The sequence below is a fragment of the Oncorhynchus kisutch genome, linkage group LG15 (assembly GCF_002021735.2).
Source record: "Oncorhynchus kisutch isolate 150728-3 linkage group LG15, Okis_V2, whole genome shotgun sequence".
Lineage (NCBI taxonomy): Eukaryota > Metazoa > Chordata > Actinopteri > Salmoniformes > Salmonidae > Oncorhynchus > Oncorhynchus kisutch.
The window spans coordinates 36,667,376-36,681,225 of NC_034188.2; the positions used below are offsets into that span (position 1 = coordinate 36,667,376).

The 13,850-nt window shown below is 39.1% G+C and overlaps 1 protein-coding gene across 7 annotated transcripts in view; it reads right to left on the bottom strand.

Moving 5' to 3' along the window:
- The window catches only part of rnf130 (ring finger protein 130), a 72,082-nt gene that overhangs the window by 33,085 nt on the left and 25,147 nt on the right, over nucleotides 1–13,850 (bottom strand). For all 7 annotated transcript variants that reach the window (XR_004203047.1, XM_020502547.2, XM_020502546.2 and 4 more), the window contains exon 3: nucleotides 10,144–10,338. Coding sequence is in view for 6 of the 7 variants with exons in the window: in XM_020502547.2 (XP_020358136.1) it covers nucleotides 10,144–10,338 (195 nt within the window). In the remaining variant the exon portion in view is untranslated. The remainder of the gene's footprint in view (nucleotides 1–10,143; nucleotides 10,339–13,850) is intronic.

Genomic DNA, 13,850 nt, shown 5'->3' on the forward strand with positions numbered 1-13,850 from the left:
GTCCGGTTTTAGACCAGGGCACAGTACTATCACAGCCACCACACTGGTTTTAAATGATATTGTAAGAGCCTTGGATAAGAAGTTAAAGTGTTGCTTTGTTTGTTGACCTGTCGAAGGCTTTCGATACAGTTGATCATTCTCATCTGCTGAAGAGACTGACCTCATTGGGGTTGGCCTCAGATACATGTTTGTGGTTTCAGAATGATCTCAGTGATAGATCTCAGGCTATTATTTCAGATGGGGTAAAATCAGATTTTGTCACTGTACACAAAGGAGTCCCACAAGGTTTGATTTTAGGTCCTTTATTACCCTTTATTATTCACATAAATGATATCTGCAACTCAGTGAAAAAAATGCAACTTTCATATCTATGCTGATGACACAGTACTATATGCCACAGCCCCATCACATTCCTGCAATCTGACTTTCAATTGCTTCAAGATGCACTTGTAGATCTTAGGCGGGTGCTAATTCAAGTAAAACTAAGTATACTGTATTTTCACAATCCAATAGTATACAATTGGAAAATCTGAACATTGCTATCCATGATGGCTCTCTTTTGGAATGTGTTCCCACCTAAAAATACCTTGGAATTTGGTTAGATGATAATATCTCTTTTAAAAATAACTGAGCTGGTAAAGAAGCTGAAATTGAGAATTAGATGTTTTATAGAAATAAATCTTGTCTGTCATCACAGAAAGGAAATTGCACAGGGCACTTTTATGTCAGTGCTTGATTATGGCGATGTTTTATATATGCATGGATCAGCATCAGTACTGAAGAAATTGGATGCAGTGTATCATGCAGCGGTGCGCTTTGTTACTGGTGCAAACTTTTGCACACATCATTGCTTTTAAAACACTTCGGTTGGCTGGGACTCCCTGACATTTAGAAGGACCAGACACTGGTTGATATTGGTTTATAAAGCTGTCTCACAGAAACTTCCTAATTATCTTAACTCAAAAATCCAGTGGTCAAACAGTATTTATTAGACTCGGTCACGGGACATGCTAGTGCTAGAGATACCCCAGATTCACTCAGAGTTAGGCAAAACGGCACTTGAATATCATGCTCCACACTCATGGAATGAATTGCAGAGAGAACTCCAGTTAGATGTTTTGGTGCCTATAAGACAGTTTAAATGCACATTACATTAACGTTGTTATTATGAACTGTGATTGCTTTTTGTAATGTGTGTTTTTCTCATAGATGTTTACTCATTTTAATATTTGTACTTTGTACTTGTACTTTTTTTATGTTTTAAATTTGTTTCGTTTTAAATTCTTATTCATTGCTTTGTTGTTTTTATTGTTGTATCACAGGACACAACTGTAAAATAAACTGTCTCAGCTTGTTTCTCCTGTTTATATAAAGGTTAATAATATTCAGGACATAAAGTGTATTTCTTTGCCACATTTTCTGCAGTTTTACTTTAGTGCCTTATTGTAAAAAGGAATATTTTATTCTGTACAGGCTTCCTTCTTTTCACTCCATTATCCATCAGGTTTGTATTATGGAGTAACTACAATGTTGATCCATCCTCAGTTCTATCACAGCCATTAAAGCTGTTTTAAATTCACCATTGGCCACATGGTGAAATCTTTGAGCGGTTTCCCTCCTCTCTGGCAACTAATTTAGGAAGGATGCCTGTATCTTTGTAGTGACTGGGTGTATTGATACATCATCCAAAGTGTAATTAATAGCTTCACCATACTCAAAGGGATATTCAATACCTGTATATATTCAATATTTTTCTTAAAACTGCATTGTTGGATAAGGGCTTGTGACAAATACAATTTGGTTTGGTCTTTGTGATTGAATCGGTTTTACATTCACTGCTCAGGGACCTTACAGATAATTGTATGTGTGAGGTTCAGAGATGAGGTAGTCATTCAAAAATCATGTTAAACACTATTATTGCACACAAAGTGAGTCCATGCAACTTATGTTACTTGTTAATAGTTGGTCGACTACTGAACTTATTTAAGCTTGCTATAACAAGGGGTTTGAATACTTATTGACTAAAGACATTTCAGATTTTCATTTTTAATTCATTTGAATTTTTTTATGGGGTATTGTGTGTAGGCCAGTGACACAAAATCTCAATGTAATCAATTTAAAATACCGTATTTACGGTATACCGAAATATTTATAAATAGCCGCCAGATGGTTTTTCAAGGTATTTGGTATTTGGAAATAGCCACCGGATTTTTAAAGATTTGAATAATTGTAGAAACTTAAGTAAATACCTGCAGTCAACTTTTATTTATTTTATTTTATTTTATTTTACCTTTATTTAACCAGGTAGGCAAGTTGAGAACAAGTTCTCATTTACAATTGCGACCTGGAACTTGTGCAATACGTTAGGAGAAAAAGCCGATTGCGTTCTTCATTTCACCTGCTCATGTATTTTTCATTATGAAGCTTACTGGTAGTCCCCAGTCACATGTTGTTTGTTTACAAGCACACAACAACGACAGACCGGAGCCTTGTGAGTCACTCCCTGTTGTGCAGCACGCACCAGGTGATTTAGTTATGGTATCTAATTCACAACTAAATGTTTGTCAGTTAGATACCTTATAACAATTAAGTTAACTGTCTAAAATGTGCTAAATGCTCTGCATTTGTGCATTTGGTTTGCTACCATAGTAGCTAGTTAGCTATCTAGTTAACGTAAACTCACTCACTTTTGTGCATCGCCTCGGTCCATACAATTGACCTTATTTAGCGCCAAAATAACGTAATACTTCCAGATCAACTGTAATGTCAATACCATTGTAAAGCACAATTTCTCCCCTTTCCAACATAATTCATGCCGAGACCTCCACGCGGCGCATTTCTGCATGATTCAAGAAGGCAATGAGCTCCGTCGGGTCATTAAAAAAATTGCGGGTGGGCAAGCGAAACTAATGCGTGGTAGTGAGAAGGAGAGGAGATGTGTGGGAAAACTGCTTTTTTTCACTCGATCTGTCCAACTTATCACCTTATCGCCTCTAAAATGTAAATAAAACACTATAAAGAGTTTATATAAATGTGTCATTACATACCTATTTGAAAGTTTGTGTCGAATTTGAATCGGATTTTTAGGGCGGTGCTGAAGTGATCTTCAGAAGTAAACAGCGGCTTTGAGAATCATGATCGCTTGCAGTGATGACGCAAAAAATTATTAGGTATCCCCCCTTACCCCCGTCACTGTCCATCTTTTGTTTTTAAACGATGAGAGAAGTGCTACACCTGGTGGAGAGAGATTGTAAGACAGAAATAGTTGTTTTACGAGTGCTGTACGTTACGGCATGACAAGTCACAATGTAACGGAGGGTCAGTTTTTCAACTTTTCTCCAATACTATAGAGCCTTTATCGTATCGATCAACGCTTGAATAGAAATGTTGTTCACACCCCAGATTTTGAAGTCAACGCAGGTGCTACAGTCCCATTAGTTCTCTTTGCAGCCTCGTTTGAATGTCGCGGTTGTGCACATTTGTACGGAATGGGGTGAGTTTACATTAAGTGGTTAGCTTCTTCCAAAATCAACCTTCGCTCGGTAACTGCAGAGAATCCCGCCCTGGATCAAGAGCTTGCTGTCTAATATTTGGTGTGCGTGCAGCCAACTGTGAGTAGCATTTTTTAAATACTTTTAGAACTTTATGAACTGGGATGTCTGTTCTGCATATCGTTTACAGTGCCTTCAGAAAGTATTCACACCCCTTGACTTTTTTCAAATTTTGTTGTGTTACAGCTTGAATATAAAATGGATCAAATGTAGATTTTTTTGTCACTGACCTACACAAATGAATTACAAATGAAAAGCAGAAATTTTGAGTGAATAAGTATTCAACCATTTTGTTATGGCAAGCCTAAAGTTCAGGAGTAGAAATGTGATTATTTTTTGTGTGTGTGCAATAATACTGTTCAACATGTTTTTGAATGACTACCTAATTTCTGTACCTCACGAATATAATTATCTGCAAGGTCCCTCAGTTGAGCAGTGAAATTCAAACACAGATTCAACCACAAAGACCTGGGAGATTTTACAATGCATGGCAAAGGGCACCTATTGGTAGATGGGTTAACTTCTTGGTGACGGGGCAGAATTTTCACGTCCGGATGAAATGCATTCCCAAATTCAACTGCCTGCTACTCATCCCCAGAAGGTAATATATGCAAATTATTATGGATTTGGATAGAAAACATTGTGAAGTTTCTAAAACTGTTTGAATCATGTCTGTGAGTATAACAGAACTTATTTAGCAGGCGAAACCCCGAGGACAAACCATTCAGACTTTTAGTTTTTTTGAGGTCACTCTCTTTTCAATGGGTTTTCATTGGGAATCCAGATTTCTAAAGGGACCTTCTTGCAGTTCCTATCGCTTCCACTGGATGTCAACAGTCTTTAGAAATTGGTTGAGGTTATTCCTTTGTGTAATGAAGAAGTACGCCCATCTTGAACGAGGCGCGTGACCAGAAAGCTAGCTACAGTTTGTTTTCCTCCTGTATTGAACACAGATCATCCCATCTTCAATTTTAGCGATTATTTACACAAAAAAATACCTAAAGTTGTATTACAAAAGTAGTTTGAAATGTTTTGGCAAAGTTTTCAGGTAACCTTTGAGATATTTTATAGTCACATTGCGCAAGTTGGAACCAGTGTTTTTCTGGATCAAACGCGCCAAATAAATGTATATGTTGGATATATATCGACGGAATTAATCAAACAAAAGGACCATTTGTGATGTTTATGGGACATATTGGAGTGCCAACAAAAGAAGCTCGTCATATTTAAGGCATGAATTATATTTTTATTTCTGCGTTTTGTGTCGCCTGCAGGGTTTAAATATGGTTTCTCTCTTTGTTTACGGAGGTGCTATCCTCAGATAATAGCATCGTTTGCTTTCGCCGAAAAGCCTTTTTGAAATCTGACATGTTGGCTGGATTCACAACAAGTGTAGCTTTAATTTGCTATCTTGCATGTGTGATTTAATGAATGTTAGATTTTTTTAGTAATTTATTTGAATTTGGCGCTCTGCATTTTCCCTGGCATCCCACATATCCCAGAAAGGTAATTTTTGTTTGTTTGTACCTTTTAGGGATAGGGGGCAGCATTTTCACTTTGGATGAATTGCGTGCCCATAGTGAACTGCCTCCTACTCTGTCCAAGATGCTAATATATGCATATTATTATTACTATTGGATAGAAAACACTCTGACGTTTCTAAAACTGTTTGAATTATGTCCTACGCCTTCCACTAGATGTCAATAGTCAGTAGAACTTGGAATGAAGCCTCTAGTGTGATGTGGGACCAGATGGCAGCTATTTGAGTCATTAGTCTGGCAGAATGACAGTTCCTGGTTACGCGCAGTAGTCATTATATCGCCTTGCGTTCCATTACTCTGTAGACAAAACGAATGCTTGGGTTGGAATGTTATTTTATATATATGATAAAAGCATCCTGAAGATTGATTCTCTACTTAGTTTGACCAGTTTATTCGACCTGGAATATAACTTTTTGAAGTTTTCGTCCGAGTTCGCCTGGACCAGCGCCAGCTTTTGGACATGTGAACTAAACCTGCTAGCAAAAGTAGCTAATTGGACACTAGTAATGGACATTATGGAACAAAACAACGATTTATTGCGGAACTAGGATTCCTTGCACTGCATTCTGATGAAAGATCATCAAAGGGAATATTTATGATGTAATTTCGTATTTCTGTTGACTCCAACATGGCGGAGAAATATATTTATTTCAGATTATTGCATGGTATGCTTTTTTTGTAACGTTTTTAAAAAATCTGACACAGCGGTGGCATTAAGAACCAGTGTATCTTTAATTATATGTAAAATATGTATCTTTCATCAAAGTTTATGATGAGTATTTCTGTTATGTGTATTTTGGAGGCATTTCTGAACATGGCGCCAATGTAAACCGAGATTTGTGGATATAAATATGCATATTATCGAACAAAACATAAATGTATTGTGTAACATGATGTCATATGAGTGTCATCTGATTAAGATTATCAAAGGTTAGTGATTAATTCTATCTCTAATTCAGCGTTTGTGACTATCTTTGCCTGGGAAAAATGTGGTGGTGATCTAACATAAATATATGTTGTGTTTTCGCTGTAAAACATAAAAATCGGACACGATGGGTAGATTAACAAGATGTTTATCTTTCATTTGCTGTATTGGACTTGTTAATGTGTGAAAGTTAAATATTTCAAAAAAATATTTGTTATTTCCCCGCGCTCCCTTTTCAGCGGAATGTTGGGAGGGGGGTTCCGTTAGCGGAACGTGTGTCCTAGACAGGTTTAAACACACATCGAATATCCCTTTGAGCATGGTGGTTATTAGTTACACTTTGGATGGTGTATCAATATACCCAGTCACTACAAAGATACTGTACAGGTGTCCTTCCTAATGCTGTTGCCGTAGAGCAAGGAAACTGCTCAGGGATTTCCCCATGAGGCCAATGGTGTCTTGAAAACAGTTAGAGTTTAATGGCTGTGATAGGAGAAAATTATCTTAATTGACATAGTGAAAAGGAAGCCTGTGGAGAAGAAAAAATATTCCAAAACATGCCTCCTATTTGCAACAAGGCACTAAAGTACTAAAGTAATACTGCAAAAAATGTGGCAATGCAATTATCTTTTTGTCCTGAATACAAAGTGTTGTGTTATGTTTGGGACAATTCCAATACATTACTGAGTATCACTCTCCAAATTTTCAAGTACAGTGGTGGTTGTATCATGTTCTGAGTATGCTTGTAATCGTTTAGGACTGGGGAGTTTTTCAGGATAAAAAAGAAACATAATGGAGCTAAGAACAGCCAAAATCCTAGATTGATTCAGTCTGCTTCCCACCGGGCACTGGGAAATTAATTCACCTTTCAACAGGACAAGGAAGGAAAAGCACAAGGAAAAATCTACACTAGAGTTGCTTACCAAGAAGACAGTGAATGTGGCCGAGTTACAGTTTCGAAATCTGCTTGAACCTGACCTGAAAATGGTTGTCTAGCAATGATCAACAACCAATTTGACAGAGCTTGAAGAATTTTGAAAAGAATAATGGGCAAATGTTGCACAATCCAGGTGTGGAAAGCTCTTAGAGACTTACAAAAACTCACAGCTGTAATCTTTGCCAAAGGTGATTCTAACATTTATTGACTCAGGTTTTTTAAAACTTTTCATATTTTTTAACAAAATGTTAGAATGTTTCTCATACTTTGACAAAATGACAAATCAATTTTATTCCCACTTTGTAACACAATAAAATGTGGAAAAAGTACAGTGTGAATACTTTCTGAAGGCACTGTACGTCAGAAACTGTATAAAATGTTTGCATGTAGGGCCTCCCGAGTGGCGGGCCGGGCGCCTGCAGGCTGACTTCTGTCGTCAGTTGAACGGTGTTTCCTCTGACACAATGGTGCATCTGGCTTCCGAGTTAAGCGAACGGGTGTTAAGAAGCGTGGCTTGGCGGGTCATATTTCGGGGGACGCATGACCCGCCCTTCGCCTCTCCCGAGCCCGTTGGGGAGTTGCAGCGATGAGACAAGATGGTAGTCACATAATTGGGGACACAAAGTGGATAAAAATAAATACAAATTAAATCAAATGTTTGTATGTGTTCGTTAGTATTTAGCTAGCATTTGCGTTGGGATTTACATGTACTTGTTATACCACAAGGTCGGTATGAAGGTATAACAATCTGGATACCACCCCAGCCTAGCAAGCGCGCACACACACACACACACACACACACACACACACACACACACACACACATTCCCTCAAAGTCAAATGCATCTCCCATATCCCCATGATATTGACAAATAACTCCCATCCCATGATAAATGACGTGCTTTTCACGCAAACAGTGATCAATACTGAAAGGTTTGCGCTCGGGGAAACTATCAGAATTCCACCATTCGTTCATGATAGAAAATGACCTTATAAATTAGTCATGGCACCCCTTCTATATTTATAAAAGCCCATCGATCCCACCCAGACAGTGCTATCACACCTTCTGACTCATTCTCTCTCTCTCTCTACACCTACCTCTTCCTCCCTCCCTTTCCCTTGTTGCTCCTCTCCTCCCCACCTACTGTTACTAGACTCAAGCAACCACTGTTTTTCCCAGCTAGCTCTGTCACTTTGTTTCATTTTTTTCACTCCCTCTCTCCCTTTTTTCCTTTCCTCTAACCACCACTGCCTGCCTTCCCAGATTTTGGCTCCTCAGCACTATAGGGATGCTACACCAGCACCCGCCCTCTATTTCTCTCCCTCTCTCTCATTCTCTCTTCACCTGCTCACTAGACTGTCTCATTCATGCAGGCTTTTCAACGCTACCTTGAATTAGCTCAGGGCATCCCCTGGGGTGGGGGGACGCTAAGGTGAAGTACAAAATGTCTCTAGGCTAGCCGTCAGCTACTTTCACTCACTCACTCATACAGTAGACTCATTCATGAAGTGTCCGATTTATATTTTAACGGATGTTGTTTTCTTAGAGATGCTTCATGTGAAAGTTGTGATCCAAAGATCAGAAGGCCTGAATGTACTCATATGAATTCACATTGCTGCTTAAATAAGCTGAGACTGAGACAATGATGCTAGCAATGACACAGAGTGAGTAGGGAGAAATGCATGTAAAGCAAAGGAGAGAGGCGGAGGGAAGGATAGAGAGAGGTGACAATGCTGTAAATATGTTTGTGTGCCCGAACACGCTTCTGTGTGGGTGTGTGCACATGTTGCAGTGTAACAGAACACCGGCCATGCCCAAGCTCGCTGGCTGTGTTGGTGTTTAGCTGTGGTGGTGGCTGAGGTCCAGCATGCAGGAGTCATTCTCCATATCCTTCAGTCCAGTCAGGACAGCCACACTGTCTGTGCCCTGTACTGTCCCCTGCAGCCACATCACAAACGACAAACTGCCAGAAAACATACTGCACTATGACTGCTACACATACACACACTGTCAATAACCCTTGGCAGACGGTATAATTGTCGTACACCCACCATCACAGCAGGCTAGCTGGCTATAAGCACCATATAACAAAAGCTAAATGCTAACTTCACCACCATCACAGGCTAAGACACAACGAGCAGCAGATTCTCTCGATTCTATATGTCAGGGGTACTCAAGTACTATTTGAGAAGGTCCAGTCACACACATTTCCAAGGTGACAAAGGTCTAGATGGGATAATGTAATTTATCTGCATAGTAACAAACCCCCACCTCGCAACCCATGCGACCCCAAAAACTGTTCACACACTCCTCTTGTTGACAAAGAGAAAATGTTGCAGTTTTAAAGCTAACTCCCCACAATTCTACATATTTTGCATGGGGACGTTTTTGTTGTTGTTGCAGTTTTAAAGCTAATTTCCTGCAATTCTATGCATTTTTCCATATCTTATGTGTGTTTATATGACACCAGGGGTCAAAGCCCAACCTGCGATCCGTATTGACCCTGTTCTGGGTACGGATTCGGTCTGCGGACCACCAGTTGAGTATGGAGGCTATATGTATTGCGATTCGATACTGTGATTTTATTGTGATTCAATGTTTCAAACATATCGCTCACCATATGTCTCCTGCAGAGGGACAAGAGAGAGCCATGAAAAAACAAGTTTTGATCAGTCATGGAAATAAAAATGCGGAAAACTAATTGGCTCCCTATTTAAAAAGAAGATATTTTGAGATGTTGTCAAAATGATATCGTCAAAAATGATTTCCCGATATGTAACTTTGCCCCCATCAATACATAGAAGCCACATACATATATACATACATGAAGCCATAGAACAAACCATAAATATAGGCCAAGCCATATGTACCCATAAGAATGATTCAATATTGTGTAACCTTTATTTAACTAGGCAAGTCAGTTAATTAAGAACAAATGATTATTTCCAATGATGGTCTACCAGGGAACAGTGGGTTAACTGCCTTGTTCAGGGGCAGAATGACAGATTTTTACCTTGTCAGCTCAGGGATTCGATCCAGCAAGCTTTTGGTTATTGGCCCAAAGCTCTAACCACTAGGCTACCTGCCACCCCATATTAACCGGGTCATATATACAAGCCATATAGAGTGCATAAGCCATATGAATAACCCATATGAATATCAATATGCCCCAGATCTTCACTCCTCACCTTCATGGCCCATCTTGACGGTGTCCTCATTGGAGTTGTTGTTGTAGATGAGTACGGCGGAGGCGTTGAAAGCGGAGGCCTTGAGGATCTTCTCTTTGAAGGTGCAGTTGCCGCGCTGCAGCAGGGCCACCCAGTGCCCTGTCCGGGGGGGCACCACGAAGCGAGTGTGGGGGTCGCAGCCCTGGCGGTCCACCACTGGACAGAGGGAAGGAGAGGGGTGTTAGGAACCTCAGGAAAAAGGTGAGTGGTGTCAGTGTTTATTTTATTTTACATTTTATTTCACCTTTATTTAACCAGGTAGGCCAGTTGAGAACAAGTTCTCATTTACAACTGCAACCTGGCCAATATAAAGCAAGTGTATTTGAAGGTCTGCTGATAAACTACTTATAACTCATTAATATGTCATTTAGTAATCAAATAAAGTCATTGTAAATCAAGAGTTAAAGCATGGAACGAGTGTGGGGTCAACCCCTGCACTTTACACAGCATAGATAACAGATAACAAAGAAATCAATTTGAAAAGAAAACATATGAAGAAAAAAATGTAATTAAAACTGTTGTAGATTCTGACATTTGGACTGGTTAGAATCGACATACACACACAAATGTACAACCACAAGGACACACACAGCTCAGTCTCTGTGAGCTGCTTAACCTTTATCAGTGTATAAAGCAGTTTAAACTGCACACAGCTGCCTATGGATAGCAGCCAATGGCTCATATTTCATTCTAACTATGTAACCCAGTTTAATGCCCTTTTAACAAATCCACAACCAGGAAATCCAGTGGCATATAATGGACCACTAAAGCAAAGTCCAAGTCACGGATAGAGCAATGACCGAGATGTTTCACCGCATGTATACATCTGAAGCATCCGTTTGGCATTTCCAATCACCACCAAATATGGTGATGAGAGGAAGATAAGTGGGAGAAGATCTCAATACAGTTCCCAAAACTAGAATCTGTTAAGAACAGAGTCGACTAAGTTTGGTAGAATTTACCCTTTGCAAAACTAAAAAAAAGAATAATTGTTGTTGAAAAGGAGTGCAAGGTCGAATTGAGTTATTGCACATGCACACTTCACAGAGCGGGCTCTCCCTAACGGAAATACGCAAATACATGCTAGAACGCACCTATAGGATCTCGCAAGCTTGTGCCCACCTCCTTGTTTGTTCTGCCCACTATGCTTCATTTGTTCCCACTGGAAACGATAGGCCGTGGTCTATCTTGGGTTAGTTATAAAAAATCTTTGGCTAAGAACTGCATGGAGTGACAACTGAGAAGACACAAAAGAAAAAAGGTTACACTGAATTAAGAAGAGATCTGGTTACAAAATGGGCAGTTTTTTCGTATCTGTCAATCAGGCTCATGTTGTGTACTAGCCATGCCCTGCTAACCAGTGGATGGCAAAGCTCTTCATTTCAGCAGGAAACCCATGACAAAACATGCTAAGTGCATCTGAAATGGCACCCTGTTCCTTATATAGTTTACTTCTTTTGACATATAGTGCAATACTTTGTGACAAAAAAAAAAAGAGTTTTAAAATAAGGTATGATACTTTTGACAAGGGCCTGCATAGGGCTCTGGTCAAAGGTAGTGCACTATAATAATGGGGAATAGAGTGCCAATTCAGGGAAATAATGTGTAACACGGATGAGTCCCTGTGCATAAGGTCAATCGACCAAATAAACAGGCCAGTCCAAATGTCAGGCTGGTTTAAAGTTAACTACTTTGCAGATATGAAACAGACAGACAATCACAATATCAGTCAAAAATATAAAATTCCCAGTTTTTGCGTCAAAACCAACTTTATAAGAGGTTTTAAAAATAGGTTCTATCTGACTGTAAATTCCATGATGGCATTGTTGGCAGAATAGATGGGTGCAGTTCAATGTATGATTAATATAATTCACCGATACATTTCTTGGTAGTCCAGAAGATATTGCCATCAGGTTGTAAATTACAGCTGGCCTGGTACATTGTTTGCTGCCTCCACCCTTTCGGGATGCACGGTTTCAGTTTCAATGACTCAATATTTTGAACAGAAACTGACAGCTGTAACTAAGGCTGGGAATGTCAATACAATCAAACTAGCAAGGGCAATGATCAAACACAAGGCCTGGGGGCCGAATAGGACACACAAGCAAGTATAAATGAGTCAACAGTTGAATCATCTACTTTATGAAATTACAACCTGATAGGGAAAGGGGGATACCTAGTCAGTTGTCCAACTGAATGTATTTAACTGAAATGTGTCTTCCACATTTAACCCAACCCCTCTGAATGAGATGCGCTCGTGGCGGTAAATCAAACTTCAATTGGGCTGCTTTCGTGAATGCCGTTTACAGCCGAGGGAATGTGTGATAGAAAAATGACACATTTACATGATTTGTTTGATATTAATCGTTAATGATTATATACTTAACTAAGACATGTCTGTTCTATTAAATGTCTGTGTGAACTGCGAGGAGCCTAAAAACCTAAAGCTGTTATTCCATAGATAAGATGTGGTGTGTGTAACCCGAGATAGGGAGCCTGGGGGAATAGAACATAAACCTTATTGTGTCTAATCTTTCTTGCATCTGGGAAACGATAGAAGAAGCAGATGTCCACAGGATAAAGCCAAAGTGACTCATGGTGCCCCCCAATCTGCATGGGTGGGGTGGACCCAGCCATGACTAAGCATCTTTAAAAACTCTGCATTGTCTGTAAAAGTTAGGCTACTCGTGACTGGTCTCATTATTGCAATAATTAATTGATATTAAATAAAGATGATTGTTTGAAGAAATGACAGTCTCTCTCAGTATGAATTTCCACTACAAAAGTGTACAGAGACACGCCACAGTCATACTAAAATATAGCAGTCTGGCTTCGGTTTTTAAAGCTTGTCAATGAATAACCAAAAAACACCATGCAAAGGAGAAATATATAGGCTTATTACAGCAAAATTTTAGCATTAGCCTTGGCTGGCTACTCAACTACAATACATTTTGAGTGCACCATACAGCAATGCTGCATTCAACCGCACCGGTGATTCATGCGGCGCAATTTTTTAAAAACATGTTCAGTTTAAATGTTACAACAAATCTATAGCGTTATTTGGAGTTATGAAATACTTTTTTATTCGGGTCGCAGCATTTTATGCACATCTGCAAGCATAGCAGCAAAGGCTGGTATAATATTATGTATATCTTCTTTAGTTTTAATATGTTAAAATGCTACATACAGCATCTTATGTACATAATTGGACATTACAAAAGGACCATATTTTTTCTAATAAAACAATCATGATTGATTATATAAAACTCATTGAGATATTGTAAAAGGACGACGATATGGTTTATTATATTTACATCATCAAGGTTGTGTGAAGAATGACATTGATAAAAAGGGAAAATGCTGCATAGTCTTTTCCATTGACTGTGCGTTTTATATGGATTAGATCACAAATCCATTTAGGGTGGTTTTGGCGATTTGACTTCTATTGTCCGGCCAGTGCCCTTGACCTACCTTGAGGGTTTACACCCTGTAGTGTCATCTAACCTCCCTCTCTCTTCTCTGCCTTAATACTTCAAAGGCAGATGAACACCCAAAAGCTCTTTCCTGGAATTTGGCCCAGATAAAACTCAACATCATTTGTATTCTTTATTTTTTTCAAGGAAGGAGAGTGCCAAAAAAAAAAGAAAAGCTAAGAGTCATCGTTTAAA